General features: G+C 49.3%; 1 protein-coding gene across 4 annotated transcripts in view; it reads right to left on the reverse strand.

Moving 5' to 3' along the window:
- Positions 1-1,882: 1,882 nt before the first annotated feature.
- RASGEF1A (RasGEF domain family member 1A) overlaps positions 1,883-16,666 on the reverse strand; it is a 218,498-nt gene continuing 203,714 nt past the window's right edge. For all 4 annotated transcript variants that reach the window (XM_075610427.1, XM_075610428.1, XM_075610426.1 and 1 more), the window contains 6 exons: positions 10,231-10,333; positions 9,339-9,418; positions 6,772-6,963; positions 6,001-6,124; positions 5,747-5,819; positions 1,883-4,268 (listed from right to left, as the gene is read on the reverse strand). In XM_075610427.1, the coding sequence (XP_075466542.1) occupies positions 4,244-4,268; positions 5,747-5,819; positions 6,001-6,124; positions 6,772-6,963; positions 9,339-9,418; positions 10,231-10,333 (597 nt within the window). In that variant the 3' untranslated portion in view covers positions 1,883-4,243. The remainder of the gene's footprint in view (positions 4,269-5,746; positions 5,820-6,000; positions 6,125-6,771; positions 6,964-9,338; positions 9,419-10,230; positions 10,334-16,666) is intronic.

The following is a 16,666-nucleotide window of genomic DNA, read 5'->3' on the forward strand; positions in this document are numbered from 1 at the left end:
GGTCAAAGAGATGTACAGTTTTTCTTTGTATTCCTTAAAAAAAAAACCACACGAACTTCAAGATGGGGGCGGCACCGATTAAGGTGACACTTCTGGCAGATCTAAATTATGATGGCAGAAATGTTTTTATCGGAATTTTATCAGAAATAAAAAAAAACGTTACGGCGTTTTCCCTCTGGAGAGAGAACAAGCAAACAGACGCAGACGCACCCAGTGGGGCCACAAAGTCTTCTTGAAGTCATCACTTTGCTCGCTCATCCAATATACTGTATGGCAATATGTGTGTTGTCCAGAGGGGGGAAAAAACATCATTTACTAGAACATTAATAAAATATTATACCTCTGGTTTATTTACCCTGCATCATTCTCTCTCCATTACCCTCCGACACTACCTGCACATACCTCCTCTCCCCCTGCTGGGCCCCATCAGATGCCCCCTCCTCAATTACCCTGCTGGACCCTGCATATACATACACTCACTAATACTATTACTCACTGATATACTCCCTATTACCAGCACACTGCAGGGAGGAGCCTCCCAGGGAGGGGAGGGGCTGCTACGTGAGTCTGCAGCGCCATCTTATGGTCAGAATTTGCATGGCGCTGCTCCTCTCCTCCCGGCAAGCGGCCCAATTATTCCATATCTGACCAGCCCAGGGGGAAATAGTCTCCCTGTTCCTGCGGCCTGTGCTTCAGAAGAATAAAGTTTTATTCGTTTGAATGGAGCTGAGAACTCAAGAAGCAACATCATTTGCCGCTTATATCTCTGCAACGGATAATATAAAAACCTTTCTGTTTCTCCACAGCTAAAATGTAAATGCATGCCCTCATTCTCTCCCACCTGGACTACTGCAACCTTCACCTTACTGGCCTCCCTGCCTCACAGCTTTCTTCATTCTATTAAGATGCTGCAGTGAGAATAACCTCACTCTCCCCTCTGAGATCAATCTCTGCTTATCACCTTCTGAAAGATCTGTTATGTTCTGCAATCATTACACGTTTCTTCTCTGCTTCAAGGCTCCTCACCCCTCTGCCTGCCTTAAATCTCTCGTAATACCCCTATCTGCTTTCTACACTCTGCTCAGGCCTGTCTACTCTCTACCCCATGTGTCTCTGCAGCTCTCTCACACCTGCACCTTCTCACATACAGCACCTACCTCTGAAACTCCCTCTCAATGTCCGCCAAGCACCTTGTCTCCCAGTACTTCAAAACCCACCTGAAAATGCACCTGTTAAATGAAGCATTTAAAGCGTCTTGGATGACCACTCACTAAAACAGGGGTGCAAAACGTTTTCACCCTGCACCCCCCTGCTTGCTCACGCTCCCCCTCCTGCTCGGCTCCGGCGTCAAATGACGTTGCTGGGTCATGTGACATCACGTTGCCATGCGCTGCATCATTTGACGCGGGGTTACCAGGTAAGAGAAGCTGCAGAGGCATCGCGCGGTCCCCCGGCATTGAATTTAAATGCCTTGGGGGAGAGCGCAGGACCTCTGCAGCTGCCACCCCTCCCCCCGGAACATCTCGTGCCCCCCACTTTGCGCACGCCTGCACTAAACTACAGTATGTTCTTATACACCAATGTTCTTCTACTCAAAGCGCTCACATTTACTTCTCTCTCCCCACATTCCGATTAGATTGTAAGCTCTTTGGGGCAGGTACTCCTCTCTCCTAATGTTACATTTATGTCTTGATGCACTTCTCCCATCTATATTCTTATATTCCCTGTACTGTAATGATACCGTATAGCTGTAAAAGTGGCTCGCACTGTGGGCATTGGTCACAGCATATTGAATACGGAGCCCCTCGTGCACCGGGGGGCTTCAGCAAGAGATGATGCAGTAAACGTGCATGCGAACAGGTCAAAAAACACAACGACGCTATTCTCCGTTTTGAAGCAATTCTGTATTTATTTACGCAAGCACATCAGCTCAAACACAGAATACCCTGCGTCACAGCACAGCTTCATTGAGCAAGCTGGTCGGGATAGAGCCAAAAAACCCACAGAACTACGGAATGTAGCACCCCTGAGGGACGGGGAGAGCACTCGGACACCCCCTTTCCTTCGGGGCTGTATGAGAACAGATGAATCAGTGCGGCATACCCAGGTGAATAACAGCAAAGCTGTGCAGAAGTGAGTTGTAATCCCTCTTACAGAACCGCAACCCCACATGATACAATGTAACCTGTCCAGCCCTGAAGGAGAAAGCCCGTCCATGCCAGAGACTGGGCCCCTCCAGCACTGAAAAGGTTAAAGCTCCAATATACAGTGTGAATGACCGCCTGCTGCCTGAGCTTAGTCCGCAAGGTGCTGCAGGTCCCTCTAGCAGCGAAGGGGTTAAATTCTCCTCTTTTGGCGCCGCGCACAGGGCGGGAGAGACGGTCCTCCCCTTTCCACAGGGCAAGAAATGTTCCATTCATCCGAAATGTGGCTCTGCAAACAGGAGCCCCCGTCCCCCTCCCCTCCCCGATGAATAACTCTTTTACCATGCAGGAATCCGACACCCCGGGTGCAGAACCCAAAGGCGACATCTGCTACCGGCGCGTTAACCCCTTCTCCGCTGGAGAACACACTGCCAGTGAGACATCCCTTACAGATGGGGTAAGCGGAGGCTTCTTCTGACCACTCCGCTGTCCGGTGACTGCATGCGGTCAGTGTTTCTATATGTTACATTGTATGGCAAGATACAGAGTTACTCAGTCCTAGATATGCAGAAGGTACTAAGGTTACTACAATGGTACCGGTGGTACATGGGTCTGTGGCATGAGCCGCAGCCCCTACCCCAGAGCCCTGCGACATTAAGGCAGGGGGTGGGCAAGTCCTGTCCTCAAGGGCCACCAATAGGTCAAGTTTTAAAGATATCCCTGCTTCAGCACAGGTAGCTCAATCAGTAGTTCAGTCGAAGACTGCACCACCTGTGCTGAAGCAGGGATATCCTTAACAGCTGACCCTGTTGGTGGCCCTTGAGGACTGGAATTACCCTCCCCTGCACCGAGGACCTGCACAGGGGCTATTATTTATTAAAATATTCCAGCTGCAATACTGCAGGCCACAAAAAACAGGTTTAGCCAGGAAACGGCACAATTCATTTCCTTAGGATGTTTCTCGGTAAATAAGGGGTTGTCTATTGCTCCAGATTGGGGCCCTATTTCCTGAAGTAACCCGGCTTACATACGCAAGCAAACACAGCACCAGATTTATCTAAGAAAATGTTTTTTTTTTCATTTCCCCCTATAAATCCGGAGATATTTAGCGAGCGGTTTTGCAGCCTGAAAATACTAATAACCGTTTCATTGTCGCTGTGCACTGCTGTGCAAAGTACGGATAGGGTTAACCGCTTTGCTCCTGGAGATGTGCGAAACGTTCGCAATCCGGGCCCTGAACCAGGCGGAATTTGACCTTCGAGTCGTGAAAACAGCCACGGATGAGTCAGACGCACGCGATTCGCCGAGCGTTGAGGGGGCAGCGCAATTTCGTTTAATCTGCTATTTTTTTTTATTTAAGAATATTTTCACAAAAGGATTCGCTTAGCGCCAAGGCTATAAAAAAAACAGCGCACGCCCCGTTTTCCCTGTACTGTCTGGCGATTGTTAAGATGGCGAAACGGCAAAATCAAAGACTCATATCGCGACTTTGAGCCCTTTGAGGCTTGGCAAAACTGTGGCAAGGAATGGAATTTGGAGACAGAAACGCACAAATTGATGCGAAGTTTCGCACTTCTCTATTCGCTGCGGCAGAGAGGGGGGGGAATGGAGGGTTTCCCCTGGGCTTATTAAAACCCCACACCCGTCCTGGCTATAAACACCCACACATTTGAGAAAACAGGGCCCTGCCCTTGTGTATTAACCCCTATGCTGCCAGAGGGAACTGACAGTGAAGGGGTTAACCCTTCCCTGACGTGGAGGGGCATGCATTGCATGTTTCTGATATAAAATCGCTCGGGTTTGCGGCCTTTCCGGCAATGAAAGGTTTTTTTTATAAACCATAGAAATAAGAAAACAAAAATCCCTTTCATATTTTTTTTTTTTATAAGTGCATCGAGATTAAAGCATGAAATATATAGATTTATATAATTATATTTATATACCATTATTTCTTTTGTCTCATAAAAGATTATATACAACAAAACAGTAGGCCCCAGCCGGTGAGGCCTGTCTGCTTCACCACAACATTCTGCACAAAAATACAGTGAAAATAAAACCGCTGTTCCTGTGTGTGCGTCAGGCGCCGCGTCAACCATCTTTCAGGCCCTGTTTAGTAGCGTTGACCTGTGAAAAAACACACAAACACAGATTTAATTGACACAAAGAGAAACGCAAACTGCACCAATTACAGAATAGAACATTGAAATGACCCATTATAATGATGTGCTGGGCTCGTCCTCTCCTTTCCCCTATAACTCTTCCCCTAATAATCATTCCCTATAACCCCTCCCCTAACTGCTCCCTGTAACCCCTTCCCTAACTGCTCCCTAAAACCCCTCCCCTAACTTCTCCCTGTAACCCCTCCCCTAACTGCTCCCTATAACCCCTCCCCTAACTGCTCCCTAAAACCCCTCTCCTAACTGCTCCCTAAACCCCCTCTCCTAACTGCTCCCTGTAACCCCTCCCCTAACTGCTCCCTGTAACCCCTCCCCTAACTGCTCCCTATAACCCCTCCCCTAACTGCTCCCTAAAACCCCTCCCCTAACTGCTCCTCTAACCCCACCCCTAACGGCTCCCTGTAACCCCTTCCCTAACTGCTTCCTGTAACCCCTCCCCTAACTGCTCCCTGTAACCCCTCCCCTAACTGCTCCCTAAAACCCCTCCCCTAACTGCTCCCTGTAACCCCTCCCCTAACTGCTCCCTGTAACCCCTCCCCTAACTGTTCCCTAAAACCCCTCCCCTAACTGCTCCCTGTAACCCCTCCCCCAACTGCTCCCTAGAACTCCTTTCCTAACAGCTCCAATAATGGATCTTATAATCATCCCCCTCATTCACCCCCAAAGTGCTCTAACCACCCCGTACTGCTCCTATACTCACTCCCTAAAACGTCTCTCTTGCTACTCCTATAACTGCCCCTATATTTCCTACTTTTTACTCCTCCCTTATACCTACTGCATATAACCCCTCCCCTAACTGCTTTAATAACTGCTCCCTATAACCCCTCCCCTAACTGCTCCTATACTACTGCATATAACCCCTCCCCTAACTGCTTTAATAACTGCTCCCTATAACCCTCCCCTAACTGCTTTAATAACTGCTCCCTATTACCCCTCCCCTAACTGCTCCCTATAACCCCTCCCCTAACTGCTCCTATAACCGCACTGCTCACTGTCCTACCTTTGCTCTGCTTGTGTGAAACGACCTTGACACAATTTAAAATTGGTGCTCTTACTACTAATTTCTGCTCCTTTGTGAGTCTTGCAACAAATCTCCCGAAACTCATCAGTCCCCATAGTTATGCCAGCTATTGATAGGCAGATGAGCGGAGCACGTGCCCCTTATTACCCCATCCTCTGCGTGTGTGTCGTGTCTCTGGTGCCTTCATAGAATGCAGTATATTAACCCAGGCTGCGCGCAAAAGGTGACATGGTGTGCTCATTTGCATGTCATTTCCCAGCATCCCTGGCTGCAGACCTGTCTGAGACATGTGAATGTGCTCACATGTGATATTTTTATTTGCTGTAAGTGGAGGAGTTACATCACTTTTTTTCCCACCGCGACTTCTATAATGTACGGTTATAGTGACAGGGACGTTATTGTACCTGAGCGTTTTCCAGCTGTCCTTCTCCATGTGATTGTCTGGACCTTCATTTTCAAAGGAAGCCAGAAAAAGAGCTAAAAAAAACCAAGGAAGCAAAAGACACGGCTCTTAGTCCCCTGACACATAGGTCCACGCCTCCACCCAGTTACATACCCAATATGTAGATGCACCCTACCAGGGGAGGGGGAGGAGAGGAGGGGAATCATCCATTGGTAACCAAGCAGCACCAAGGCCAAAGGAAGCCACCCCACTTACCTTCTTCAGTGTATATGGGCGTAGTGAGAAGGTAGGTCTGAATCTTCTTATCCTTCTCGAATGGACATTCCACCTGCTTCCATGTCAGGAAATCATGGATCTGCCTGGAGACCTCCCAACATTTCTGCCCAGGGGGGAACAATAAGTAAAATAAAGTGAGACCTTGTAAAGCTGGCAGAACACGGACGGAAAAAGCCAGCCAACCCGTCCCATAAACACTGCCAAGAACCAGAGGGCTTGGCTATGAAAGAATACGCACAGTGGGCCATTTACTACCATTCTGCAGTGTATTGTAGGCCAGAGGTGATCAACTCCAGTTCCAGGGCCCCCAACAGGTCAGGTTTTTAGGATATCCCTGCTTCAGCACTGAGGCTGAGGGAAAGCGGGGGCTTTCCCTGGCCTTAAACAGCGCGCCATCCGGGGGCGTGTCGACGGGCAGGCCAGTGACGTCACGGAGCTGGTTCGCCCTCATTGGGCGAACCGCTCACGAGACCGGCCCTGCGCTCCGGCAAGCGCGAAGATTTAAAATTTTCCTAAGACCTACGTTTCCGCACGCTTGCGTAAGCGTAGGTGAGCCCCTACTAAAGCCGCTCTCATTGCGGCTGTAGGGGCTCAGTGCCGAGCGGAAGCTCGCATTAGCGCGCCTCCGTCCACATTCATGGACGCGGCCTAATGGAGAAGATATTTGGAACCTGACACTCTATAACTCGCTCTGGCATTAATAGGGCAGAACGCGGACAAACAACCAATGAGAAGGGGGCGAGTGGTTACCTTGAAGTTGATGTGTCCGTTGGGTAAGCGGTTGGAGTGGATTTTGTGCAGGAAGAATAGATCTTTGATAAATAAGTTGAAAACTGGGATGACTATTTTCTCCCGGCAGCTGTTGGCGCTCTGGGACCGCTGTGCTGCCCCCTGCAGGGCTGTGCGATAATTACAGAAGTTGCTGGATGGATCCATGTGGTGCTGTTAACAAGAGGAAGCAAGAGCTATTTCAACAGCTGAACACATATATATATATACATATATATATCGCCATCCAGGTACATAGCTCTTCACAGCAGTATTACACATGAAACACATCATGGGAATAAGCGTTTCAGACATAAAAGTAACATAAGGAAAAGGAGTCCCTGCCCCGAAGAGCTTACAATCCAAGTGGTAAGTAGGCAGAACTTCCAGGGACAGTAGGGGGTTGCTATGGTCCGTGCATATGAGAAGTATAGTATCAGCCAGCGGAGCTACCCATATGCTGCATTAAAGAGGTGGGTCTTAAAGTTGGCAAGAGGGTGCCAGTCGGGTACTGAGGGGAAGGGCATTCCGGAGGTGTGGGGCAGTCAGTGAGAAAGGTTTAAGGAGGGAAAGGGGGTAAACAGAAGGCATCCGTGAGCAGAATGCAAGAGTCGGACAGGTGTATAGCGAGAAATTGGGACTGAGATGAAAGGAGGAGCAGAGGAAGGTATTTGCCTTAAGAGAGGAGAATTTTGTAAGAAATACAGAATTTAATCAGAAGCCAGGAAAGGGATATCAGCAGGAGACACGCCGAGACATTTTTAGGAGAGAGCAAAGTGATTCTAGCTGCACTGTTTAGGATATATTGTAGGGGGACAGGTGAGAGGCAGGAAGGACAGACAGTAGAAAGTTACAATAGTTGAGAAGGGAGAGAATGAGGGCCTGCGTTAGAGTTTTAGCAGCAGAACAACAGAGGAAAGGGTGTATCTTTGCAATGTTACCCATGAAAAAATGACAGATTTTAGCTACTGTACATTGTGAATATGAGAGGAGAATGTGAGGGAAAAGTCAAATGTGACCCCTAGGCAGCGTGCTTGTGATACTGGATGTATGATAGTGCTGCCAACAGTAATATAGATGGGGCAGTAGGGCCAGGTTTGGGAGGGAGTACTGTAAGAGGCGCTCCGTCTTTGATATGTTAAGTTTGTCTGCGGAGGGCCATCCAGGACGATATCGCAGAGAGACATTCAGACTTTGGTCTGTACAGCAGGTGTAAGGTCAGGGGTTGAAAAGCAAACTTGTGTCTCATCAGCATAGAGGTGATATTTGAATTAAAGAGAAGTGATAAAATCACCTATAGAGTATGTAAAGAGAAAAGAGAAAAAGGAGGTCCCAGGACAGACCCCTGGGGTACGTCCACAGAGAAACATCAACAGAGGAGGAGGTGCTGGCAAAGGAGACACTGAAAGTACGATGGGAGAGGTAAGAGGAGATCCAGGATACAGCTCTGTTACGGATACCAAGAGTATGGAGAAGGGGAAGAGGGTGGTCCCCGGTATCACAGGCTGCAGAGAGGGCGCGTAATGTAACAAAAAGGGAGAGTAACAAATCCCCTCTGCTTGGAACACGGTCATGGATCACACACGGTTCTATTGTTACACGTATACCAGCTATACATTAAGAGGCTGAGCAAATAGGTATTATGATATTGACACAAAGCAAATACATTTCCCATACAATCCCTTTGCAAATGTCCGTGTTTTCAGTCCAACGTTGGCATAAAGCTGGAACAATCCCAGTACACTCGCAGAAGGGACCCGCAACATACTATATACCAGGGGTGGCCAACTCCTGTTCTCAAGGGCCACCAACAGGTCAGGTTTTCAGGATATCCCTGCTTCAGCACAGGTGGTGCAGTCAACGACTGAGCCACTGATTGTGTCACCTGTGCTGAAGCAGGGATATCCTGAAAGCCTGACCTGTTGGTGGCCCTTGAGGACTGGAGTTGGCCATCCCATGTATATACCAATTGCTGGTTACATTCAGTTTTTAAAGGACCTTAATAAATATATCTGAATGGAGCTTAAGTCTCCAACAAGGCAAGCAGCACGACGGTGTATTAAATAGGGGTCTTAGGGGCGTTAATACCAAACAGTGCAATACCACCTTTCTGACACTAGATGGGGCTGTAGCCCAGTTTTGGAGCAGTTGCCTGTCAGTGATTGATAGATCACAGTCTCCTAACAAGCCCCAGAGCCATGCTGACAGGAGACAGGAAGATCCCTGTTGTACACCCCTGGCCCTCACACTGCAGGGGGAGACAGTATATAACAGGGAGATGAGGGTCAGTGTTAGGGTAAAGGCCATACAGTTAAACCTAATGTACCTGCATCCTCCCTTTCATGGGTTTAAATCCCTTTGCTACCAGAGGGCCACACAGGGAATTGTTCTGATGCTTTAATTACTCTGCAAGCGTATATGTACACGAGTACAGATGTATACATTGCTCTGCACATCTGTACACAAAGCTATAGCCCCCTCCCCTCCCCCCTCCGATCTGTTGATTGGGACTCCAGCCATATCACGCCTTTTATAAATGTGCAGCTTACCTCCAAAACATCAAACTTTGCCGTTTTCACCTTGGACCAGGTCTTTTTTAGCCTGGCCACAGGACTAAGGTTCATCCCAGCTAAAAAGAACATGTAAAAAGCGTATTAGAAACCAAGATTTAACAACAAAAAGTCACAGCTACACAGATGTCACTATAATACAGAAAAGGCTCACTGCAGGCAATAACCGGTACACCCATCACACATTACACAGTGCGGACACCGGATAATGTGCATTATAACGCTGAATTGCAGCCCGAAGCTTCTTAGTAAGACTTCCCCTGTTTACTCCTGCAAAGTTATCAAAATATATACAGAGCAGGGAGCAGCAGGGAGAGCTCCGCTCAACAGCAAGTACAGTGACCTGCCAAGGGCTGGCAGGAGCAGCACAAATCTCCCCTTCACATGCACATACTGATATACAGAACAGGTGCGACCCAGGAAGCAACGATCCAACCCCCACCCCCCACCTGCATACAGACAATGCACCCCCCCTGCATACCCCCAATATCTCCCAATGCATGTGCAATGTGCAGGAGCACACACACTGCCTGCCATTTATATGCAATGCACTTGACCGAAATGTAATGTAACCTCTTTGGTGCCAGTGTAGCTTTCCTACGCGCGACAGACCCTTCTGGTAGTGAAAGGGTCTGACACTTCTAAACGTAGTTATACGGTTACGGACGCAGGACAAAGAACTCGGCAGTGGGGTAAACTTCTGGTTATATCAGCTCCTCAAGAGATATATCAACTAGTGGTTACACAACATCTGAGTGCCTTATTGCACACACCAGGGCAGATTTTGCTGCTGCCTCTGGTTACTCATTTAAATCATTGCAAACTCCCCCCCCCCCCCCCCCCCGCCGCCCCCATAACTGACGCTGCTTACAGATAATGGCCATCATGGAGTTGAAGTTGCCGATGTTGAAGCATTCTCTGGCCACGTCTATGAAGAATTCCATCACCCGGGTGCGCTGCTTCTTCTTCACCACCTGCCAGGCGCCGAGAACAAGAGCAGCGCGTTACGCGAGCAGGGGCATACTGTACGGCGTGCGATAGACACGCGCGGCTTTCCTTGCGAGACTTCCAACAATGCAACTGTATATGCGAGCCGTGCAAGTGTGTAAAGTCCCTTTGCCGATCTGTGTCACGTGTGCCAAAAAAAGAGAGTGCAAGCTCTTTGGGATAGGGTGTCATGGTTGCTGTGCTGTTCTCCCTCGCTCTTTCTATCCACACCCACACCCACACTTACTGAAGAATAGCACAGTGCTTCACTTGACTTTTCCCCCTCAGATATGAAAAGGCCAGCGCCGGGTGAGAAAGTGTTTGCTGGGGGCGAGCACTGTGAGAAAGGTCACAGTGTAATATGTATTGATATTCCCTCTATCTGTGGAATTATACGTGTAACTGGTCAGCCTGACCCCCTTCTGAAATAACACCCCGGCAATGCGGGAGCTGTATACCGCTTCTGTGCTGCTGAAAAGCAGAGCACGTCTCAGGGAGAAAACACCAGTCCCGATATTCATTTCCTTTATCTGCACTGCGCTTCAAGAACCACACCTTCCCGGGTGTGAAATGGCAACTCCAATGTGTTACATACCACTGCATATATTGTTAATCACTTCTAATTCAAACCTGCTTCAGCTGATGTGGACAAGAGCTTACATACAACATAAGCCTAGATGTACTTAATAATACGAAACCTCAATGGATCTTAAGACTGGGACTTAAATCACTCCCCATTTAGTTGCCTGGCCCTTTGTATTTAGAATCATAATAACTTTATTTCACATAGTGGTGGATGCATAGAACATTATCCCAGCAGAGGAGGTGGCAAGTGTAGTGAAGTAGTTTATATAGCACTTTCCTCCAAATGGCACTCAAAGCGCTTCACAATTACAATTGCAGCGCTGTTCATACATTTTACAGGTGCTGTCCCTGCCCCATGGAGCTTACAATCTATTTTTTGGTGCTTGAGGCACAGGGAGATAAAGTGACTCTCCGAAGATCACAAGGAGCTGACACCGGGAATTGAACAAGGTTCCCTGCCTTACACACGTGTCCTTGTTATCAGTCAGTGTCTTTACTCACTGAGCCTCCCCTGCGTCACACACGTGTCCTTGTTATCAGTCAGTGTCTTTACTCACTGAGCCTCACCTGCCTTACACACAGTGTCCTTGTTATCAGTCAGTGTCTTTACTCACTGAGCCTCCCCTGCCTCACACACGTGTCCTTGTTATCAGTCAGTGTCTTTACTCACTGAGCCTCCCCTGCCTCACACACGTGTCCTTGTTATCGGTCAGTGTCTTTACTCACTGAGCCTCCCCTGCCTCACACACGTGTCCTTGTTATCGGTCAGTGTCTTTACTCACTGAGCCTCCCCTGCTTCACACAGTGTCCTTGTTATCAGTCAGTGTCTTTACTCACTGAGCCTCCCCTGCCTCACACACAGTGTCCTTGTTATCAGTCAGTGTCTTTACTCACTGAGCCTCCCCTGCCTCACACACAGTGTCCTTGTTATCAGTCAGTGTCTTTACTCACTGAGCCTCCCCTGCCTCACACACGTGTCCTTGTTATCAGTCAGTGTCTTTACTCACTGAGCCTCCCCTGCCTCACACACCGTGTCCTTGTTATCAGTCAGTGTCTTTACTCACTGAGCCTCCCCTGCCTCACACACGTGTCCTTGTTATCAGTCAGTGTCTTTACTCACTGAGCCTCCCCTGCCTCACACACAGTGTCCTTGTTATCAGTCAGTGTCTTTACTCACTGAGCCTCCCCTGCCTCACACAGTGTCCTTGTTATCAGTCAGTGTCTTTACTCACTGAGCCTCCCCTGCCTCACACACGTGTCCTTGTTATCAGTCAGTGTCTTTACTCACTGAGCCTCCCCTGCCTCACACACAGTGTCCTTGTTATCAGTCAGTGTCTTTACTCACTGAGCCTCCCCTGCCTCACACACAGTGTCCTTGTTATCAGTCAGTGTCTTTACTCACTGAGCCTCCCCTGCGTCACACACCGTGTCCTTGTTATCAGTTAGTGTCTTTACTCACTGAGCCTCCCCTGCCTCACACACGTGTCCTTGTTATCGGTCAGTGTCTTTACTCACTGAGCCTCCCCTGCCTCACACAGTGTCCTTGTTATCAGTCAGTGTCTTTACTCACTGAGCCTCCCCTGCCTCACACACAGTGTCCTTGTTATCGGTCAGTGTCTTTACTCACTGAGCCTCCCCTGCCTCACACACAGTGTCCTTGTTATCGGTCAGTGTCTTTACTCACTGAGCCTCCCCTGCCTCACACACGTGTCCTTGTTATCGGTCAGTGTCTTTACTCACTGAGCCTCCCCTGCCTCACACACAGTGTCCTTGTTATCGGTCAGTGTCTTTACTCACTGAGCCTCCCCTGCCTCACACACAGTGTCCTTGTTATCGGTCAGTGTCTTTACTCACTGAGCCTCCCCTGCCTCACACACGTGTCCTTGTTATCGGTCAGTGTCTTTACTCACTGAGCCTCCCCTGCCTCACACACAGTGTCCTTGTTATCGGTCAGTGTCTTTACTCACTGAGCCTCCCCTGCCTCACACACAGTGTCCTTGTTATCAGTCAGTGTCTTTACTCACTGAGCCTCCCCTGCCTCACACACCGTGTCCTTGTTATCAGTCAGTGTCTTTACTCACTGAGCCTCCCCTGCCTCACACACGTGTCCTTGTTATCAGTCAGTGTCTTTACTCACTGAGCCTCCCCTGCCTCACACACAGTGTCCTTGTTATCAGTCAGTGTCTTTACTCACTGAGCCTCCCCTGCCTCACACAGTGTCCTTGTTATCAGTCAGTGTCTTTACTCACTGAGCCTTCCCTGCCCCACACAGTGTCCTTGTTATCAGTCAGTGTCTTTACTCACTGAGCCACCCCTGCCTCACACACAGTGTCCTTGTTATCAGTCAGTGTCTTTACTCACTGAGCCTCCCCTGCCTCACACACGTGTCCTTGTTATCAGTCAGTGTCTTTACTCACTGAGCCTCCCCTGCCTCACACACAGTGTCCTTGTTATCAGTCAGTGTCTTTACTCACTGAGCCTCCCCTGCCTCACACACGTGTCCTTGTTATCAGTCAGTGTCTTTACTCACTGAGCCTCCCCTGCCTCACACACGTGTCCTTGTTATCAGTCAGTGTCTTTACTCACTGAGCCTCCCCTGCCTCACACAGTGTCCTTGTTATCAGTCAGTGTCTTTACTCACTGAGCCTCCCCTGCCTCACACACAGTGTCCTTGTTATCAGTCAGTGTCTTTACTCACTGAGCCTCCCCTGCCTCACACACAGTGTCCTTGTTATCAGTCAGTGTCTTTACTCACTGAGCCTCCCCTGCCTCACACACAGTGTCCTTGTTATCAGTCAGTGTCTTTACTCACTGAGCCTCCCCTGCCTCACACACGTGTCCTTGTTATCAGTCAGTGTCTTTACTCACTGAGCCTCCCCTGCCTCACACACAGTGTCCTTGTTATCAGTCAGTGTCTTTACTCACTGAGCCTCCCCTGCCTCACACACGTGTCCTTGTTATCAGTCAGTGTCTTTACTCACTGAGCCTCCCCTGCCTCACACACGTGTCCTTGTTATCAGTCAGTGTCTTTACTCACTGAGCCTCCCCTGCCTCACACAGTGTCCTTGTTATCAGTCAGTGTCTTTACTCACTGAGCCTCCCCTGCCTCACACACGTGTCCTTGTTATCAGTCAGTGTCTTTACTCACTGAGCCTCCCCTGCCTCACACAGTGTCCTTGTTATCAGTCAGTGTCTTTACTCACTGAGCCTCCCCTGCCTCACACACGTGTCCTTGTTATCAGTCAGTGTCTTTACTCACTGAGCCTCCCCTGCCTCACACACAGTGTCCTTGTTATCAGTCAGTGTCTTTACTCACTGAGCCTCCCCCCTGCCTCACACACCGTGTCCTTGTTATCAGTCAGTGTCTTTACTCACTGAGCCTCCCCTGCCTCACACAGTGTCCTTGTTATCAGTCAGTGTCTTTACTCACTGAGCCTCCCCTGCCTCACACACGTGTCCTTGTTATCAGTCAATGTCTTTACTCACTGAGCCTCCCCTGCCTCACACACGTGTCCTTGTTATCAGTCAGTGTCTTTACTCACTGAGCCTCCCCTGCCTCACACACAGTGTCCTTGTTATCAGTCAGTGTCTTTACTCACTGAGCCTCCCCTGCCTCACACAGTGTCCTTGTTATCAGTCAGTGTCTTTACTCACTGAGCCTCCCCTGCCTCACACACGTGTCCTTGTTATCAGTCAGTGTCTTTACTCACTGAGCCTCCCCTGCCTCACACACAGTGTCCTTGTTATCAGTCAGTGTCTTTACTCACTGAGCCTCCCCTGCGTCACACACCGTGTCCTTGTTATCAGTCAGTGTCTTTACTCACTGAGCCTCCCCTGCCTCACACACAGTGTCCTTGTTATCGGTCAGTGTCTTTACTCACTGAGCCTCCCCTGCCTCACACAGTGTCCTTGTTATCAGTCAGTGTCTTTACTCACTGAGCCTCCCCTGCCTCACACACAGTGTCCTTGTTATCAGTCAGTGTCTTTACTCACTGAGCCTCCCCTGCCTCACACACAGTGTCCTTGTTATCAGTCAGTGTCTTTACTCACTGAGCCTCCCCTGCCTCACACACGTGTCCTTGTTATCGGTCAGTGTCTTTACTCACTGAGCCTCCCCTGCCTCACACACAGTGTCCTTGTTATCAGTCAGTGTCTTTACTCACTGAGCCTCCCCTGCCTCACACACGTGTCCTTGTTATCAGTCAGTGTCTTTACTCACTGAGCCTCCCCTGCCTCACACACGTGTCCTTGTTATCAGTCAGTGTCTTTACTCACTGATCCTCCCCTGCCTCACACACGTGTCCTTGTTATCAGTCAGTGTCTTTACTCACTGAGCCTCCCCTGCCTCACACACGTGTCCTTGTTATCAGTCAGTGTCTTTACTCACTGAGCCTCCCCTGCCTCACACACCGTGTCCTTGTTATCAGTCAGTGTCTTTACTCACTGAGCCTCCCCTGCCTCACACACAGTGTCCTTGTTATCAGTCAGTGTCTTTACTCACTGAGCCTCCCCTGCCTCACACACAGTGTCCTTGTTATCAGTCAGTGTCTTTACTCACTGAGCCTCCCCTGCCTCACACACAGTGTCCTTGTTACCAGTCAGTGTCTTTACTCACTGAGCCTCCCCTGCCTCACACACAGTGTCCTTGTTATCAGTCAGTGTCTTTACTCACTGAGCCTCACCTGCCTCACACACAGTGTCCTTGTTATTAGTCAGTGTCTTTACTCACTGAGCCTCACCTGCCTTACACACAGTGTCCTTGTTATCAGTCAGTGTCTTTACTCACTGAGCCTCCCCTGCCTCACACACAGTGTCCTTGTTATCAGTCAGTGTCTTTACTCACTGAGCCTCCCCTGCCTCACACACAGTGTCCTTGTTATCAGTCAGTGTCTTTACTCACTGAGCCTCCCCTGCCTCACACACAGTGTCCTTGTTATCAGTCAGTGTCTTTACTCACTGAGCCTCCCCTGCCTCACACACAGTGTCCTTGTTATCAGTCAGTGTCTTTACTCACTGAGCCTCCCCTGCCTCACACAGTGTCCTTGTTATCAGTCAGTGTCTTTACTCACTGAGCCTCCCCTGCCTCACACAGTGTCCTTGTTATCAGTCAGTGTCTTTACTCACTGAGCCTCCCCTGCCTCACACACGTGTCCTTGTTATCAGTCAGTGTCTTTACTCACTGAGCCTCCCCTGCCTTACACACAGTGTCCTTGTTATCAGTCAGTGTCTTTACTCACTGAGCCTCCCCTGCCTCACACACACGTGTCCTTGTTATCAGTCAGTGTCTTTACTCACTGAGCCTCCCCTGCCTCACACAGTGTCCTTGTTATCAGTCAGTATCTTTACTCACTGAGCCTCCCCTGCCTCACACACGTGTCCTTGTTATCAGTCAGTGTCTTTACTCACTGAGCCTCACCTGCCTTACACACGTGTCCTTGTTATCAGTCAGTGTCTTTACTCACTGAGCCTCCCCTGCCTCACACAGTGTCCTTGTTATCAGTCAGTGTCTTTACTCACTGAGCCTCCCCTGCCTCACACACGTGTCCTTGTTATCAGTCAGTGTCTTTACTCACTGAGCCTCCCCTGCCTCACACACAGTGTCCTTGTTATCAGTCAGTGTCTTTACTCACTGAGCCTCCCCTGCCTCACACACGTGTCCTTGTTATCAGTCAGTGTCTTTACTCACTGAGCCTCCCCTGCCTCACACACAGTGTCCTTGTTATCAGTCAGTGTCT

Source organism: Ascaphus truei, chromosome 8, assembly GCF_040206685.1.
Source record: "Ascaphus truei isolate aAscTru1 chromosome 8, aAscTru1.hap1, whole genome shotgun sequence".
Taxonomy (NCBI): Eukaryota; Metazoa; Chordata; class Amphibia; order Anura; family Ascaphidae; genus Ascaphus; species Ascaphus truei.